Source organism: Saimiri boliviensis, chromosome 6, assembly GCF_048565385.1.
Source record: "Saimiri boliviensis isolate mSaiBol1 chromosome 6, mSaiBol1.pri, whole genome shotgun sequence".
In the NCBI taxonomy this organism is placed as follows: Eukaryota; Metazoa; Chordata; class Mammalia; order Primates; family Cebidae; genus Saimiri; species Saimiri boliviensis.
The window spans coordinates 69,725,262-69,743,125 of record NC_133454.1 but is presented as its reverse complement, the minus strand read 5'-3'; the positions used below and the strand labels follow the sequence as shown (position 1 = coordinate 69,743,125).

Genomic DNA, 17,864 nt, shown 5'->3' with positions numbered 1-17,864 from the left:
AGGGTTGTTTATTTTCTTATTATTGAATTTTAAGAGTTCTTTGAGGCCAGGTACAGTGGGTCATGCCTGTAATTCCCAGCACTTTGGGAGGCTGACGTGGAAGCGTTCCTTGAGCTCAGGAGTTCGAGACCAGCGTGGGCAACATAGTGAGACCCTGTGTGTATTTTTTTTAAATGAGAATTCTTTGTGTATTTTAGATACCAATTCTTTATCAGATATGTTTTTTGTATAGAATGTCTCCTAGTCTGTGGCTTGTCTTTACTCTTAAAACGGTGTCTTTTGCAGATTTTAATAATTTCCAAGATACCAATTTCTTTTTTCACAGATCTTGCTTTTGGTGTTGTGTCTAAAAAGTTATCCCCAAACCCAGAGTCTTCTGTACTTTCTCCTATGTTATCTTCTAGAAGTATAATTTTTAATTTCATATTTAGATCGTGAGCTGTTTTGAGTTAATTTTTTGTGAAGGGTGTAAGGTCTACATCTAGATTGATTACTCCCTCCTCCCCCTCTCTCTCTTTGTTCTGTTCTTTCTTTTTTTGCGTGTGGCTGTCTAGTGGTATCATCATTTGGTAAAAAGACTTGCTTTTGTTTCTTTGTTAAAGATTCTTTGACTTAGGTGTATTTCTGGGCTCTCTGTTCCATTTGATTGATCTGTTTGTCTGTTTTTTTTTACCCATACCACCCTGTCTTGATTACTGTAGCTTATGGTAATTCTTGACATTGGCTACTGTCAGTCTTCCAACTTTGTTCTTCTTCAATATTGTATTGTGTATTCTTTTGCCTTCATATAAACTTTAGAATCAGTTTTTATATTAACAAAATAATTTGATGGATAATTGGGTGATTGGATTCCACGTGTTCATTGCTGTTACACAGGAAGACATCTTTTTATACATATTAATTCTATATCCTGCAATCTTGCTGTAATTGCTTTTTCCAGGAAGGTTTTGTTTTGTTTTGTTTGTCAATTCTTTGGGATTTTCTATATATACAGTAATATTATCTGCAGATAAAGACAATTTTATTTCTTCTTTCCCAATCTGTGTCGCTTTTCTTTCTTTTTCTTGTCTTATTTCATTAGCTAGGACTTATAAAGTATAACTATGTTGAATAGGAGTCAAAGGGGACATCCTTGTCTTGTTCTTAGAATTAGGGTATAAGCATCTAGTTTCTTACTCTTAAGTATGCTGTTAGCTGTAGGTTATTTGGTAGTTGTTCTTTACCAGTTAAGGAAGTTCCCCTCATTTTCTATTTAGCTGAAAGTTTTTATCATGAATTGTCATTGGATTTTGTCACATGCTTTTTCTGCATCTACCAATATGTGTGATCATATCATGTTTTTCTTCCTTAGCCCGTTGATGTGATGAATTACATTAATTACTCTTGGAATGTTGAACCAACCTTGCCTATCTGGGATAAATTCCATGTGGCCATGTTGTGTAATTATTCTTATACATCGTTGGGTTTAATTTGCTAATATTTTGTAGTGTCTTTGTCTGATTTTGGTGTTAGGGTGATACTGGCTTCATAGAATGAGTTAGCAAGCATTTGTCTACTTCTGATTTCTGGAAGAGAGTCTTAAGAACTGGTATTGTTTCTTATTTAAATACTTGGTAGAATTCACTGTGAAACCACCTAGACCTCCTCCCCCTCCCCACCTCGTTTTGGAAGGTTGTTGATTTAATTGCTCTCTCTTTTGTTTTTTTGTGACAGGGTCTTGCTCTCTTGCCCAGGCTGAGTACATTGGCATGATCATGGCTCACTCTAGCCTTGAACTTGTGAGCGCAAGTGATTCTTTCACCTCAGCCTCCTGAGTAGCTGGGGCTACAGGTGCATGCCACTGCATCCAGCCAATTTTGTTATTTTTTATTCTTACGGATGGGGTCTCACTATGTTGCCCAGACTGGTCTCTAGCTTCTGAGCTCAAGCAATTCTCTCACCTGGGCTTCCCAAAGTGCTGAGATTATAACCATGTCCAGCCTAATTTCTTTAGTATCTCTTTCTCTTATGAGTTTTAGTAGATTATCTTTCAAAGAATTGGTTCATATCATCTAAATTATCAAACTTCTGAGCATAGAGTTGTTTCTAGTATTCTTTATTCTTCTGAGGTTTGTGAGATCAATTGTGATAACCCCTCTTTCTTCATATTAGTAAATTTTGCCTTTTCTCATTTTTCCTTGAATAGTCTGGCTAGAGTTATTTTTTGTTTTTTGTTTTTTAAATGGAGTTTCACTCTTGTTGCCCAGGGTGGAGTGGTGGAGTGCAATGGCGTTATCTCGACTCACTGCACCCTCTACCTCCCAGGTTCAAAGGATTCTCCTGCCTCAGCCTCCCAAGTAGCTGGGATTACAGGTGTCCACCACCATGCCCAGCTAATTTTTGTATTTTTAGCAGAGATGGGATTTTACCATATTGATGAGGCTGGTCTTGAACTCCTGACCTCAGATAATCCACCTGCCTCCGCCTCCCAAAGTGCTGGAATTATAAGTGTGAGCTACTGTGCCCAGCCCTGGCTAGAGTTTTATGAATTTTATTTACATTTCCAAAGAACCAGTTGTGGTTTCATTGATTTTTCTCTATTGGATTTATTCTGTTTGGATTTAACTAGCTTCTGACATATGTAGATTTCTTTCTTCTGCCTAATTTGATAAGCTCAGGTCCCCGAGGCCTTATTTTTTCTTTTAAAGGCTATTTTCTCTCTGTTGTTAAAATTGGTAGTTTCAACTGTTCTGTTTTCAGTTCACAGACTCTTCTCTGCTTCCTCCATTCTACCATTGAGCCTATTCACTGAGTTTTTGTTATTTTTAGTTCTAAAATTTCCATTTGGTTCTTTGTATGTTCTGGTTCTTTGCTGAGTCTTTCTAGTTTATTTTTTTTTCTACTTTTTCATTTGTTTTAATCATGTTCTTAATTGCTGTTGAAGCATTTTTGTGTTGGCTAATTTCAGCTCTTTATCAGATGATTGTAACACATCTGTCAGGTCAGTTTTGGCATCTGTTGCTTGTCTTTTTTCATTTTCTTTGATCTTTTCCTGGTTCTTAATGTGGGGGGTGGTTTTTGATTGAAGCTTGGACATTTGGAGCATTATATTTGAAGTCTCTGGATCTTATTTAAGCCTTCTGTTTTAGCTGGCTTCCTCTGAGACCTCTCTGGTAGGGAAAGGAAGAGGTACCATTTCATTACTACCAGATGAGTATAGAAGTCCAGATTCCCTAAGCAGCTTCCATTGACCCCTTAGTGGCAGGGGAGAAAGCTCCTCTTCCCTTAATTAATGCTGACAAGGAGTGGCTCCCCACTAGGCCTCCAATGCTACCTTCTTAGCTGGGAGGAGTAGGATTGCCTTGTTACTTCTCCCCAGATGTCTTCCACTGGTATCACAGAAAGGAGGGTGGCCGCATTAGCACTGGGTGGTAGTGAAAGTGACTCTCCACTAGGCCTTCTTTAATACTACCCCACTGAGGATGGGAGAGGGTTATCCCATTATAGACAGGTGGGTGGTAAAAGTCCAGGATCCCCATGTGATGTCAGTAGATACCACATGGGGCTCAGTTGGTTACTGCAGGGATAAAACCTCAGGCTTCTGCTTGGCCTTCTTTGAAACAGGTAGGGGATTAGAGCACCTTGGTTTGGTTTAGCAAACATGAAAATCTACTTTTTGTTTATATGGATTTGCCTATTCTGGACATCTCATGTAAGTGGAGCCATATAGTGTGTGGCCTTTTAAAACTGGAGTCTTTAACTTAGCATAATGTTTTTAAGGTTCATCTATGTTGTAGCATTTGTCAGTACTTAATTTCCTTTTATTACAAAATAATATTTGATTGTATGGATAGGCCACATTTTATTTATCCTTTCATCAGTTGGTGGACATGTGGGCTGTTTATGTTTTTTGACTTTTATGAGTAATGCTGCTATGAACATTTGTGTTCAGGTTTAAGGGTGGACATGCGCTCAGTTCTCTTGGTATATACCTAGTAGTAGAATTGCTGGGTCTTACGGTACCTCTGTATTTAACTTTTTGAGAACTTCATTTATTTATTATTAAGTTTTAAAAATCTTACTGTGTTGTGGTATCAGGGAAGGGACCTGAGATACTTTGTGTAGTGTCTGTTGGGTCCCCAGACTTAAGATTTACTTTTATTCTTTGTTTATATCTCTATGATTTTCATTAAAAGGATGGTACTGATAATTAAATTACTCAAGAGTTCCGTAAGTTTGATGAGTATTGAAGTGCTTTAAATCATTATTTATTTTTAAACATTGAGTGTATAATTATTTATAATCATGACATTTGTATTCAGAAATATACCTGTGATTTTATTTATTTAGAAAAAAAAAAGTGAATGCCTCCAATTAAAAATTTTGGTGCTTCAAAACGAACTGGAACGGCAGAAGAAAGCTTTGGGACGGGAGGTGGCATTACTGCATAAGCAGCAAATTGCATTACAGGACAAAGGTGAGTAGAAATACTGTACAAACAGCCTAACTTCCACATTCAGTAGTTTTCCTTTCTTCTTCACAAGCTCAAAGAGTCATTTTTTTGTGTATGTAAATGTAGCCACACATCACTTAATGACAGGGATGTATTCTGAAAATGCATCCTTTGGTGATTTTCTTGTTGAGCTACCGTCATAGAGTATGCTTACACAAGTCCAGATGGTATAGCCTACTACATACCTAGGCTGTATGGTATAGCCTAAGGCTCTTAGGCTACAAACTTGTACAGCATGTTACCATACTGAATACTGTAGGCAACTATAACACAGTGGTATTTATGAATCTAAATATATTTAAGCATGGAATAAAAATACGATATTATAATTTTATGGGACCGCCATCATATATGTGGTTTGTTGTTGACTGAAACGTCATTATGCAGTGCATGATTGTATGGTGATAGAATTTTCTCTGATTTTTAAAGTATTTTTGCAAGTATTATGAAGTTAGTTCATACAGATGGGTGTGTACAAATCTGTATTCAAATGGTCCCGGACTTATAATAGCTTGACTTGATGATATTTCAGCTTTACAATGTGCAAAAGTGATATGCGTTTAGTAGAAACCATACCTTGAATTTTGCTATTTTTCCAGGTTAGCAATATGTGGTTTGATATTTTCTTGCTATGCTAGCCAGCGGCAGTGAGCTGCAGCTTCCAGTCAGCCACATGATCATGAGGGCAAAAAACCGGTACTCCGCAATGTACTCTGTTGCCAGTGTTTTTTGGATATTGTGTTTTATGTTTTCACATCCCATCAAGTCTACAAAATGCTCATCTGTGTACAGTATTCAATGCTGTGTTATAAAATAGGCTTTGTGTTAGATGATTTTGTCCAACTGGAAGCTAATGTTAAGTGTCCTGACACCTTAAAGGTAGGCTAGGCTAAGGTTTCATGATCAGCAGGTTAGGTCTATTAAATACATTTCAACTTACGATATTTTCAACTTTACGGGTTTGTCATAATGAGTTTATCAGGTTGTAACCCCAGGGGTTTAACCTGATGTAACCCCATGGTAAGTTATGGAGAAGTTGTATACATATAGCTTGAATTTTCCCAAAGCAGACACACTCATCTGAGCAGATTCTCAGTCGAGAAGCAGGACCCCAAAACCTGGGAAGCCTTTTCATGCCTCCTTCCATTTACCACGTCTCCATCAGACTAGCCACTGCCTTGACTCAAACCAGATTGGTTTTGCCTAATTCTGAACTTTATAGAAATAGAATCATATATGTATATATGCTGTCTTCTCAGCATTATGTTTGTAGAGTCATTCTTACCTTCATGTAGTTATAGTTGATGCTTAATGCCAAATAGTATTCCATGATGTGAGTGTGAATTTATTTATCTACTCTTGCTGTTGGTTTCAGTAATTTTCGTTTTGGAACCGTTATAGTTAATGCTTCCATGAACCTTCTAGGTTTCTTAATGCAGAACTTTTATATGTTTCTTAATAAAAATTTTTTAGGTGTTTCAGTTGAGTAGAAACTGAGGAGTAGAATTACAGTCAGAGAATGTACATACCTTCAGCTTTAGTAGATTGTGTCCAACAGTTTTCCAATGTGATTGTGCCCATTTACCTCCCCTCCATCCAGTATTGCTCCTTCCTACATCCTTGTCAGGAATTTATACTTTTTGTATATTTTTTATTTATTGCATTCGGTAATTTGTATTTTTCATTTTAGCCTTTCTGTTGGATATGTTGTAATATTCTCTTGCAGTTTTAATTTTTATTTTACTGAAGACTAATGAAGTTAGTCTTTCATACGTTATAAATGTTATAAACATTTCATATGTTTCTTGCTGACTGAGATATACTCTTTGGTGATACACCTGTTGAAATCTTTTGTCCATTAAAAAAAGTTTGGTTTGACTGTTTTTTTTTTTGATAAGATTTCTTTATATGTTATGGATATGGATTCTTTATTTGGCATATGCTCAAAAATCTGTTCTCCCATTCTGTGGCTTGCTTGTTCACTCTTTAATGATACCTTTAAATGAACAGAAGTTCCATTTTATCAGTCTTTCATATATAAGGCTTTTTGTGTCTATTTGCAGAAATATTTACCTATTTTAAGATTTTATAGGTGTTCTTCTATGTGTTCTTTGAAATGCTTTACTATTTTACTTCTTACATTTATGTCTATAATTCATCTGAAATTACTCTTTGTGTGTGATGTGAGGTTAACAGTCAAGATTATTTTTTTTTCATGTTAATAGTCAGTCGACCCAGCACTACTCATTGAAGATCATCCTTTCTCCATTGCATTGCAGTTTCGCTTTTCTCATAAGTCAGATGACAATATGCTTGTAAGTCTGTTAAGAACCCTCTGTTCTGTTCCATCAGTCTATTTTTCTGATCCTTTGCCATTATTTCGCTGGTTTTTTTTTTCATGTTATAATAGGTGTTGATATCTGTTAAAGTTCTTCAGCTTAGTGTTTTTCTTCAAGATTACAATGGTTATTTTTGCTGTATGTCATTTTCATGTGAATTTCTACATAGAAAAGAAAACCTATCTAGGATATTTTTTTCTTAATTGTATATCCTTGCTGAGACTTGCTAGGATATTGACAGAACTGCATTGAATATATTATCAAATGTCATTGGGTATAATAGACATCTGTACAATATTGAGGCTTCCATCCCAGGGAAATGATACATGTTTTGTTTATTAGATCTTCTTTACAAAACATTATTGAAATAAGATAGTTAATGTATGGGTCTTTCTCATGATTCATTGAATTTATTTCTATTTTTTGATGTTTTATGACACTATTGTATGTATCTTTAAATTTTATTTTTACTAGTTTCTGGTGTATAGATACACAATTAATAGATTTTTTAAAGTGGTATTGGTATTTATTATATCATGTTTAAAGAAAAATTCACCAGAAGCCTTATAGACAGATTGGTAATTGTTAATGTTAGGGTTGGAGCCCTACATCTGCAGTCTTGCTGTGGTAATTTATTTATATTCTAATTTAGTTTCATTATGTTTAAATTTCATTATACAGTAAATTAAATTAGTAATGATTTTAATTATTTGTTATAAATGTAGAATACTGCAGAAAATTTAAAAATCAGATTTATTGAGACACAATTGCTATACTATATAATTTGCCATTTTAAAGTATATAACTCACTTTTTCTTAGTTTATTCACAGAGTTATGCATTGATCACCACAGTCTGATTGTCCCACCTAAAGAAAACTCCTGTGCCTTAGCAGTGATTCCACACTTCCCGTCCCCCCAATTCTAAGTAACTACCAATCTACTTTCTGTCTCTAGATTTGCCTTTTCTGGACATTTTTTATGAAAAGAATCATACAATGTTGTGGTCTTTTATGACCAACTTCACTTGTTTAGCATCTTATTTTTAAGGTTCATCCACGTTGTATCATGTATCACTACTTCATTTTTACTGTGAATAATACATTCAGGTATATGGATATGTCACGTTTTTAAAATCCATTCATCGGTTGTTGGACATTTGGCTTCTTTCCACTTTTTGTCTATCACAGATAAAGCTGCTTATGAACATTCATATACAACTCTTAGTAAGTAGGGATGTTTGTTTTCATTCTTCTTAGGTACACCTGGGAGTGGAACTGCTGGGTCATGTGGGAACTCTATTTTTAAGTGTTTGAGTTACTGCCAACCATTTTCCACAGCAGCTGTTTTACATTCCTACCAACAGCATATGAGGGTTTCAGTCTCTCCATTTTCTCATCAATACCTGTTATTATCTCTCTTTTTAATTATAGCCATCCTAGTGAGTATAGCATTGTATCTCATCTTAGTTTTGATTCACATTTACCAAATGACTTATATGCATATTACACCTGATTTCTGTATGTTAATTTTATATCCAAGGAACTTACTAATTAGTTCTAATAATTAGTTCTAATAGATTGTTCTAATAATTACTTCTAATAGATTATTCTAATAATTACTTCTAATAGATTGTTTTGAATTTTCTGTTTGTACAGTCATCTCACCTGCAAATGATGGCATTATTTCTCATTTCCTATTATGTATGCCTTTGAAACTTTTTCTTTTTTTTTTTTTTTTGAGACAGAATCTCGCTCTGTCACCAGGCTGGAGTCTGGAGTGCAGTAGCCTGATCTCGGCTCACTGCAACCTCCACCTCCTGGGTTCAATCAATTATCCTGTCTCAGCCTTCCAAGTGGCTGGGACTATAGGCGTGCGCCACCATGCCCAGTTAATTTTTGTATTATTAATGGAGATAGGGTTTCACCATGTTGGCCAGGATGGTCTCCATCTCCTGACCTCATGATCTGCCTGCCTTGGCCTCCCAAAGTGCTGGGATTACAGGCGAGAGCCACCGAGCCCAGCCTTAAAACGTTTTTCTTACCTGATTGTGTTATCTGGGATATCCAATACAATATTAAATAGAAGTGATATCAGTGAATATCCTTTTCTCATTTCCAGTTTCAGTGAAAGCTTTTAATATTTCACCATTAATAGAGAGTTTAAGCTTTTTGATACTTCTTATTTTGTGGTTTACCCTCCTGCATCCGTTATCCATTTTGTCATTTTTGCATTAACTTTCTTTTTTTTTTCCTTTGACACGGAGTTTTGCTCTTGTCGCCCAGGTTGGAGTGCAATGGAGCGGTCTTGGCTCACTCCCACCTCAGCCTCCTGGGTTCAAGCAGTTCTCCTGCATCAGCCTTCCAAATAGCTGGAATTACAGGCACCTGCCACCATCCCCAGCTAATGTTTATGTTTTTAGTAGAGATGGGGTTTCATCATGTTGGCCAGGCTGGTCTTGACCTCCTGACCTCAGGTGATTTGCCTGCCTGAACCTCCCAAAGTGCTGCAATTACAGGCATGAGCCACCGTGTCCGGCTGCATTAACTGTTTTTTTGTTTTTTTTTTTTTTTTTTTTTTTTTTAGTGAATTGATAAGAGCTCAATATGTGAAATTTCATTTGCTTGCTTTTTAAATTTTCATAAATATCAGTTTTAATGAGGTATATTTTACAAACAATCAAATTAATCAATTTAAAATGCACAGTTTGCTGAGTTTAACTAATGTATTCAAGCAGGTAACTACCACCACAGTCAATGCTATAGAATATTTCTATCATTGCAAACATCTTTTTGGCCTCACTGTAGTCAGTTTCTTCCTCCATCGTTTGGCCACTAGCAGTTACTGATGTGCTTTCTGATATCATTTTCCTTTTCTAGCATTTCATATGAACGGAATCATACTATCTGCCCTTTTAATATCTGGCTCTTTTTCACTTAGCATGGTATTATTAACCTCCTAATAATAAAGATACTACCCAGTTAGTGCCCAGTTTACAGATGAGGATGGTTTGTCCAAAGCCACATAACAAGTTGTGTGCCCAAAGCCACATACATAGAAAGTTATGGCGGAGCCTGCATTCAGAGTTACTGCTGCCTAACTGTGCTGCAAAGGGAGATGACAGAATTTTATAGATATCTGTTCTAGTATTTTAATTCTGACAGTCAACTCAGTTGCACATTCTTGAACCTCTGTTTTATCATGGAAAGAAAGAATGGTAACCTTCAAGTTAAATATGTATTTGTTATGGTGGGTCACAATTTATTTTTAACACTGACTTTGTACTTCAAGTGCCCTTTTCTCACTTTTATATATGTTTTTGAGATGAGAATTATTTTGTATTCCCCTGCACTATTTTGTAGTCCTCAGAAGGTCAGGATCTAATGTTGACACTCTGGTCCCTAACGTAAGTAAGAGAAAGAGTGCTGCTGCTGGCTTCACTCTTTCATCTGTTGTGCATGTCTGTGGGCTGTGGTGATCGGCACTGGGGAGTGGATACAGATAACCACATGTATTTACTAGCATAACCTGGTCTACTTTTTGGGGACCTGTGTTCTTCATAGTGGTTGTGCTAGGTAACCAGATACATACTTATTCTTCAGGATTCTATTCTAAGCATATTTTATTTTATGCTTGTGTTGAACATTATTCTTGTACGGTTACGTAAATGTACTATTTAATGAATCTTGAGCGAAGTTAAAATACTTTAGAAGCACCCCATAGTCACTTGTATTCGCTCAACGAAGGTGAAAAATGGATATGTCTCTTGCATTTGCAGCTTTGGTTTAGTGTGTTTGCTGGCAGTAGTGAAATGATTTGTTAATATGAATATTATTAGTGGTTGCTTACATACTGTGACTGGTACTTGGTGCTTATCTAGGTACTTGATTCTGAATCCAAGAGCTCAGTTAGGATACAAAGTCAGTAATTTTGATATTTAATTGTGACTTTGCTACTGATTCTTCTGTGACCACAAAGGAATTATTTACCTTCTACATCTTTTTACACATCTATTCAGTAAGGATAGCTGCTAATAATAGTGGCAAAGGAATTAATTTGTGTAAATATTTGGAAGAAACCAGGTGCTTATGTTTTTGTCTATAAAAATTCATTACAGCAGGATGATTTATTGGAAAGTGCCAAAAAGATAATTTTTATCCATGCTGCTGACTTGCTGAGTGGTCACATAACTCCAAAGGGCCTCATTACTTCACACTCATACGTTTTCCCTTCCTGTCCCTCAAAGGCAGTGGTTCTCAACCTGTGGTCTGCAGCAACTTCCAGTGGGTCATGAGCTGATCTTTTCAGTATTAATGTTTATTAGTGTATATATTTTCATTTCTTGAAGGTATTAGTAGTTTAACTTAGAGTGTTTAATAAAAAACAGATTTCCTCTCAGTATTTCAAGCCAAGTAATCTTCCCATTGATGAATTCTGTGTTGCTTTACAGGGTCTTTTGTCCTAACTCAACCCCCAGATCTTTGAAAAGCAATGCTCTTGTCAAAATTAGTTTGCTGGAAACTTAGCTCCAAAAATGGTATGAAATGTTGGTTTTAAGGAAATGTGTTCAGTAGAATCTAGGTTTCTTATTGTACTAGTTTATTTTTGCATCGCTATAAACAAATAGCTGATTCTGGGTAATTTATAAAGGAAAGAAATTTAATTGGCTTATGGTTCTGCAGGCTGTACAGGAAGCATGATGCCAGCATCTGCTCCTGGTGAGGGCCTCAGGAAGGTAAAGTGGGAGCAGGCATATCACATTGTGGAAGTCAGAGTGGGGGGGGGTGGGGAAAAGTCCTATAGGTTTTTAGGCAACCAGTCCTCCTCTGAACTGTCAGAGTGAGAACTCACTTATCACCAAGGGGATGGTGTTAATCCATTCATGAGGGATTCACCCCTATGTTCCAGTACTTCCCATTAGTCCTCACCTCCAACATGAGGGATCACATTTCAACATGAGGTTTGGAGGAGCACACATCCACACCATATCACTTATAAACAGATATTGATAAAAACCCAAGAATACTTCAGTGGTACCTGGGAAGTGGTATACATTTTACAAAAGGAGAGTTTTTGAATCTTTGTGGGAAGAAGCTACTTTTTAATATAATTACTTTGTTGATAGTAAGGATAACCATATATATATATATATATATATATATATATATATATATATATATATAAACCTTACAGTTAAAAAGTGCTTATACAAAAGTTCTTATATTTGATCCTTAAAGCATCCCTGAAAGCTAAATAGGACATATGTGAAGTATTGGGAGGTTAAGTGACTTGGCCAGGAACACACAGACAATATTAGGAGCAAAGTTGAGATGTGGACCCAAATTTAACGCAGATTTCAACTCTAAATTCTATGCTTTTCTCAGTATTCCATACTACCTAAAACTTTACAAAATACATTCATTCGAATCCCACATAAATCACATGAAGTAGATAACTTTTATTGAAATCCCGTAACGTGCCAGATATTTTAGTTTTGGTATGTCATTAATTCTCAAAATAGTCTTAAGATATCATTTTTACCTTTTTTTTTCCAAACAAGGAAAACTAGGGCTCAGAGACACTTTGCTGAGGTCCCAATTAAGTGACAGATCCCAATTCAAACACTGGTTTCTCTTACTCCAAAGCCTGTCTTGTTTCCACTAAACAAAACGTCATTATTGCTTTCTCTAGTATGTGTCCAGGTCAACTCACAGTTTGCTGTTTTTCCACTTGGCCTGTGAAGTGTTAGAGAACTTTGTTTTGCTTTGTTTCTTTTTATTATAGTATGACTGAAGTGGATTTTTTCCAATCACTGCTTTGATTTGGGTCTGTCATTTTCCAATTTTGTCCTTAGACAAGTCATTCAACCTTCTGAGCTTATTTCCTCTTCATAAACAAAACAAAACAAAAAATTGGTCAAGATTTCTTGTAGCTCTATTAAGATTTTGGTTCTCTCCGAAAGGTAGGACAGGCCAGAATGATGGTGACCTGTTCCCTTTTTTTATGCATCTCTTTATTACTGTTATTATTATAAGTTTAATGCTGATGATATATTTTGCAGCATTTTATAAAAAGATTTTTTAAAAAAATCTTTGACCCAAGTGTGTCTATGACTGTCGTCTGTTTAATACTGAAAAGCCATTTGGTGGGAATGACCTATTAGAATTCTAGCCGGGCGTGGTGGCTCACGCCTATAATCCCAGCACTTTAGGAGGCCGAGGCAGGTGGATCACAAGGTCAAGAGATCAAGACTATCCTGGTCAACATGGTGAAACCCATCCCTACTAAAAATACAGAAAAAATTCGCTGGGCATGGTGGCGCAGCATGTAGTCCCAGCCACTCGGGAGGCTGAGGCAGGAGAATTGCTTGAACCCAGGAGGCGGAGGTTGCAGTGAGCCGAGATCACGCCATTGCACTCCAGCCTGGGAGACGAGTGAAACTCTGTCTCTAAAAAATAAAAAATAAAAAATAAAAGAGAGAGAGAGAGAATTCCATAACTAGCCATACTTTTCTCCTATTTTACTTTGGCAATTTGGAGTAAAAACAATTTATTTTTGTGACATAGTGAATAGGAGAGGTCAGATATGTCAGATTTCATTGCTCAGATTTGGGGAAAGAAATTACTCTTGGTAATTTCAGTGAATAAAAAGTTGTTGCCAAAATAGAAATATTTTATGTGAAGTTCCCATCAATTGTGATAGTTTCTTACTGTCATTTCACCCCCCCAAAAAAAATGTCATTAAGGTGACCTACATATGTAGTTTGTTCTATTTAATTAGCTTCTGCTTGGTCAGTAAATTACTGTGTCCTTTTGGTCTGCATCTCAGATAAAAGAAGAATCACACAGTATGTTTAAATTGAGTCTTAAATTTCTATCAAAAGGTTGTAGGTTCTATTTGAAGTTGTAAACACGTTATTAAGTGTTGTATAACAATTTTCTCCTTTTCTTAGGTCATACAATTAGTCATGAAAAGTTGTTTCTCAGTTTTTAAACTCAAACTATATCTGAAATGATGGCAAAATTTAAATTTTATTAGTTTGTATGTATTCTGATTTTTTAAAATAGCCTCTGACAGAAATTCCTAAATCGGCTTTTTTCAAAATTATTAATATCTGACTTTCAAAAAAATGTCCAGACCTGAGGACAGATTCTCCCTGGGATTTATGTTTTTAGCACTAAAAGCCAGGCAACTTGCAGGAAGGGGAGTTTAGGGGAAGAGGTAGGTAAGTATGAGCCCTAAGCAAACTTCTGATTTTCTTTCCATTTCCATGTAAATATAGTAATTTATTCCAGTAATGTCTTATTCGGTTGTAGGAGTTGCAAACTGTCATATTTAATCTCTCCCTTTTGCCATGGAAGATATAGATGTGTAGAAATATGCCTGACAGAATTGTATATTGGTTTGTCATAATTTTTTCTTCCCTTACTCCCAAAATGCACTGGAATTGACATTTACAAAAAAAGTACATTCACATTTAGGTGGTTGAACATAGAAGGAAAAAGAGAGCATATGACATGTTAAGGAAGCAGGAAGCATTGGTTTTTATTTTTCTGTATATATGCCTTTGTCATTTTATTCATCATTTGTGGAACACTTGCAAAGAACTAGACACTGCAATTAGAGTCAAAATGGCAGGTGTGATAAATATATAACAGAAGTGTATAAAGGGAGCTATAGGAACGCAGAAGATGAACATAAGGAAATCAGAACAACAGGTAAAGGAGGTGACACACTGAGCCTAGAAGACTATACAGTATTCTTCTAAGTGTTAGAAGAATATGCAGGTAGAAGTTAGAAGAATAGACAGTATTCTAACTCAGAGAAGAAGGTGAGACTTTCCTGGTAAAGGGAGCAGTTTATACAGAGGCATGGAAGTAGATTAGGGAATTGTGAGCAATTCCAGTGAAGCTTTTCGGGGGCTGGTACAAGAATGCAAATATTAAACAAAAATGAAATTATCTCCATTTTACAGATGATGAAAATGAAGTTCAGAGAAATTGAAACTTGTCTAGAATCTTGAAAGTAGCATAGGTAGGATTTTAACCTAGATCTTTCTGATTCTTAAGTTCATGGGCTTTCTAAATACAGTTCACTGCCTTCCATAGGATCTGCTTATTGTTCTTAAGAACTAACATTAGCTCTGACCTCAGCTGTCAAGCCAATTGTGTAGAGGTATGAAAGGTATCATTTTTTTGTTGTTGTTGCCTGTTTTAAGGAAGCCTTTTAAGGAGAGAAATATACTCTCTTAGCACTAAATGCAGAGAAGAATTCAGTTTCTTATGTGCAAGATATTAAATATCATAATGAAATAAAGTCAGTTGTAATTTTGCAAAAGTTACAGCAAGAAATACCTGTTAACCCTTGAGAAGGACAACATCATAAATCATAGTACAGAAAAGGCATTTCTGCAGGGAGGGAAGCTAAAGTACTCCAAGTATATTGCTTTTTGGTCATCTGACTTGATGTAGAAAACCCAGAAGAATGACAGTTTATTGGTTTTAACTGGTAATTTTGACAGGAGCTGGCCATTGGCCAGTCTTAGACCAAACTCTGATGAGAGAGAACCAAGAGTCTGTGTTTTATTTTGTTGCTGGAAGCAAGATTCATAGTCTTAGCTATTATATTCATAGGAGCCAACATTGACATTTTGCTATTAAAATTATAGTGCCTGACTTGTGTTCTTGCTGAACAGAGAGCCTATCTTATTTAACAGAGTAGAGCATTGATATATGCCTGGACAGAGCCAAAGCAATTTTGGAAGATGGTGAACCAAGCTCCAGCATTTGTATTCCCTCTCTCTACCAGTGACCTATTGATGTGATGATAAAGATACATGTATAAAGAATAAAACCATGGTACTGGTGAAAACAAAAGAGGATGCCATTGGAATAGCAAAGGTTTTGGCACAGTTCTCAAAGTAGATAGGACTGTTTTGATGAATAAACTAAAGTAGAGAAAAACCGCAGCCTAGAACACAAATGCAAATGGCCACAGGGAGGTTTCCTGATAGAACCATCGGAGGATTCAAGGTTGGAATTTTGCAGTATTGAAATCAAGAATTAACTTAAGCAATAATCAGGGTAGTTGAGCCAGTTGGCCCATTCTTCTTCTGTGCATTTGGAGCAACTTTCTGTAACATTTTCTGTAGCTGCTTTCTAAACATAATAGATTCTTGACCTGGTTAGGTCTCATGGTGTAAGAGTTTGACATGGTAGAAAGTCACAGTAGAACCTAAAGTGACTGGACTTTTAAAGCCAACCCAGAAGAAAACATGAAAGACAAGTCTACTCAGGAGTGAAATACCTACCCAGAATAAAATCCCAATGTGAAGCTCCCTTTGACAGTTGCAGTAATTTAAAGTGAAAGTATACCTACCTTCTCCCAGCAGATATACACAGAAGGAAAGCCTAATTGTCAACAGGAGGAGCTCACTTATACTAATGGCACTAAGGGGTGAGGCCTTTTATTTAAATCTCATAGCTACAAAGGAAACGTATCCAGGTTGCCTATACTAATCAATCTAATCACTTATTCATGGGTTTGAAAGGAGCACTAATGATCATCAGATATTTGAGGAAAACAGCATGAATGAGACCAAGCTGAATAAACAGAATAGCTGACCCAAAGTAGAAAGTACAAAGAATGGAGAACTTAAAAAAAAAATCAAATTAATCTCCTCAAATTTTCCTTCCAGCCTCTACCTAAGATGTAGGTGGAAGGAGTTTCACTTCTACCCTAACAATTAAAAAAAAAAAAAACTGGGTAATGTACGAAGTCATAACTTTTCTTAAATCCTTCCGAAAACTAGGATGTCAAGGCAACCAAGTAGGTTGAGTATAATGAAAGACAGACAGTCTCCAAGGAGACCTAGGATGTGAGTACTGATTACTAATGGAAGAGCATGGAAAGAAGTTGGGGCTGCTGTATAATAAGGTAAAATAATTGAGCTAAAGTTTTTAACAAATTGTTAATGACCAAGTGTGGACTAGTATGTGACTATAGCAGTTATAAGGCAGTTCATACCAGCTTGTAGTTTATTCTGCATTGACCTCTATTGGATATTCACAAGAAAGATTGAGGACAGGTTAGGAAATCTTTGTTCTTCTGCAGGTAATGTTTCTTCTTTCTATGGCTGCCTTGAATATTTTCTCTTCACTTCTGATTCTCAGCAGTTTGAATATAGTGGTCTAGGGATGTGGCAGGGCAAGAAGGAGGGAGGAAGGGAATATGTATGTTTTTAGGCGGATCACCTGAGGTCAGGAGTTTGAAACTAGCTTGGCCAACATGGTGAAACCCCATTTCTACTAAAAATAGAAAAATTAGCCAGAGTTGGTGGTGGGCACCTATAATTCCAGCTACTTGGTAGGCTGAGGCAGGAGAATTGCTTAAACCCAGGAGATGGAGATTACAGTGAGCTGAGATTGCACCACTGCACTCCAGCCTGGGCAACAGTGAGACTCTGTCTCAGACAACAAACAAAAAAAGATAATCAACTTTGTAAAGCAAAAATAATGTTTGTGAGCTTACTGCATACATGAAGTAAAATCTATGAAGATTGAAAACTGGGAACAGGAAGAAATGGCCGGGCGCGGTGGCTTACACCTGTAATCCCAGCACCTTGGGAGGCCGAGGCGGGTGGATCACTTGAGGTCAGGAGTTCGAAACCAGCCTGTCCAACATGGCGAAACCCTGTCTTTTTTTTTTTTTAATGAAAAAAAAAAAAAAAAAAAAAAAGGAAAAGGAACAATTGAAAGTGTACTATTTTTAGTTTTCTAACACTGTACATGAAGTGGTATAATATTACAAGTTGAATATTTCTAATCAGAAAATGTGAAATCCAAAATATTCCAAACTTTGAAATTTTTTGAGTGCCAACAAGGGACATACTCATTGGAGCATTTCATATTTCGGATTTTGGGGTTTAGGGTTGTTGAACCAGTACATATAATGCAAATATTCCAAAATCTGAAAAAAAATTTTAAATCTAAAATATTTCCCATCCCAAGCATTTCAGATAAGGTATGCTTGACGT

The 17,864-nt window shown here is 36.2% G+C and overlaps 1 protein-coding gene across 3 annotated transcripts in view; it reads left to right on the top strand.

The window, feature by feature from the left end:
• UVRAG (UV radiation resistance associated) overlaps positions 1 to 17,864 on the top strand; it is a 302,584-nt gene that overhangs the window by 152,957 nt on the left and 131,763 nt on the right. For all 3 annotated transcript variants that reach the window (XM_074400911.1, XM_010334331.3, XM_003923486.4), the window contains exon 8: positions 4,330 to 4,456. In XM_074400911.1, the coding sequence (XP_074257012.1) occupies positions 4,330 to 4,456 (127 nt within the window). The remainder of the gene's footprint in view (positions 1 to 4,329; positions 4,457 to 17,864) is intronic.